This window comes from Bison bison, unplaced genomic scaffold (assembly GCF_000754665.1).
Source record: "Bison bison bison isolate TAMUID 2011002044 unplaced genomic scaffold, Bison_UMD1.0 scf7180017848517, whole genome shotgun sequence".
In the NCBI taxonomy this organism is placed as follows: Eukaryota; Metazoa; Chordata; class Mammalia; order Artiodactyla; family Bovidae; genus Bison; species Bison bison.
The window spans coordinates 17834-19365 of NW_011479090.1; the positions used below are offsets into that span (position 1 = coordinate 17834).

General features: G+C 42.8%; 1 protein-coding gene across 1 annotated transcript in view; it reads left to right on the plus strand.

The window, feature by feature from the left end:
- LOC104992505 (FERM and PDZ domain-containing protein 4-like) overlaps positions 1–1205 on the plus strand; it is a gene marked incomplete at both ends in the record, with an annotated part of 14673 nt that extends 13468 nt beyond the window's left edge. The window contains 2 exons of the mRNA XM_010845418.1: positions 226–315; positions 1023–1205. Of these exons, the coding sequence (XP_010843720.1) occupies positions 226–315; positions 1023–1205 (273 nt within the window). The remainder of the gene's footprint in view (positions 1–225; positions 316–1022) is intronic.
- Between the last annotated feature and the right edge of the window lie 327 nt (positions 1206–1532).

A 1532-nucleotide genomic window follows, 5' to 3' on the forward strand; every position in this document is an offset into this window, starting at 1 on the left:
ATCTATACTCCCCCCCTCCCCCGCCCAATACAAAAATTTTAAGCTAGGTGTCCTGTTACAGCCCTTGCTCAGCTTACTTTCATTCCTCATGAAGAGCCCTTGTCACACCCCATCTGTTGGCAGTGGAAGCATCCTTCTCGTTTGCCTTTGTTTTCGGCTGGTCTCCAGCAGAAACAAAATCACACCTGATGGAGTGAACACCTGAGGTTTCTTTTCTCTCCTTAGCTCTCCGCACTGCAAGCCAAGGTCCATTATCTCAAGTTCCTCAGTGACCTCCGACTGTATGGGGGCCGTGTGTTCAAGGCAACATTAGTGGTAATTTCTTTTTCTTGCTTTTTTGTGGAAGTCACAGAGGCCTTCAAAATGTCACTGCCTAGGCTGTCTTGAATGAGCTGCCTTTGATGACAAAAGCAAATCAGCTGTGAATCTTTTCCAGCCCTCATTTCTAATTGACTGCACCCTAGTCTGAAAATATCAGAAGAAATGTTAAGCTAGATAATATCACTGCAGAATGCCCCAGAAAAGGAAATATGAAGAGCCGAGAGAATTGGTGCACTCTCACAATGGCCTCCTTTTAAATCATTGGGCCAGAATGATTTGAAAAAGAGAAAAAAATATCCTCATTTCTGATAGCCTCTCATGATAATGAATATGCATACTATGATAACATTTACTTCCTACATTATTCATAATTTATCAGAGCCTTGCTGTAATCATATATCTGGTTCTTCTACTTGGATGATTTAGTACAATATAACCTGGGAATACTTTCTAAAGAAAATGTAATCTTAGAAAAACAGACTCTCAGGTTCAACTATGCCTGGTGCTTCAGAGCATTTTCATTGTTATTTTATTTATTTATTTGTTTTGGCCACATCATGAAAATTGCAGAATCTTAGTTCCCCAACCAGGGATGGAACATGGACCACGGGCAGTGAATGCATGGAGTCTTAACCACTGGACCACCAGGGAATTGCCAGAAGTCTGGTATTTTTAAAATTTTGTGGACATGTCTTTCTCAGCAGGCAGAAAAGCGCTCAGAAGTGACCCTCTTGGTGGGACCCCGCTATGGCATAAGCCACGTCATAAACACCAAAACCAATCTGGTGGCTCTTTTAGCTGACTTCAGCCATGTCAACAGGATTGAGATGTTTACTGAAGAGGAGAGCTTGGTGAGGGTGGAGCTCCATGTGCTGGATGTGAAGGTAAGTCTTTCAGATATTGACATATGACCTTGCTTCCTGATAGTGCTTCTGATATTTACAAAGCAAGCAAAATTTCAACCTGTGCAGCCCATCAGTGGTGAAATGGGTAAAGAAAAAATCCACTCAACTCAGACATGAGGGCTCCAGTCCTCACTAGATGGCTCTGTGATTAGGGGACAAGTCCCCCTCTTTCTCTGAGCTCCATCTCTTCAGCTCTATATGAGAAAGCAAATGAGTTTGGGTGTAAGGTCCCGTCTGGCTCCAGAGTGATGGGGAGTGGGGGAAATGTTTCCCTACTTACTTTCTAGAACACATGATTCTTATGTA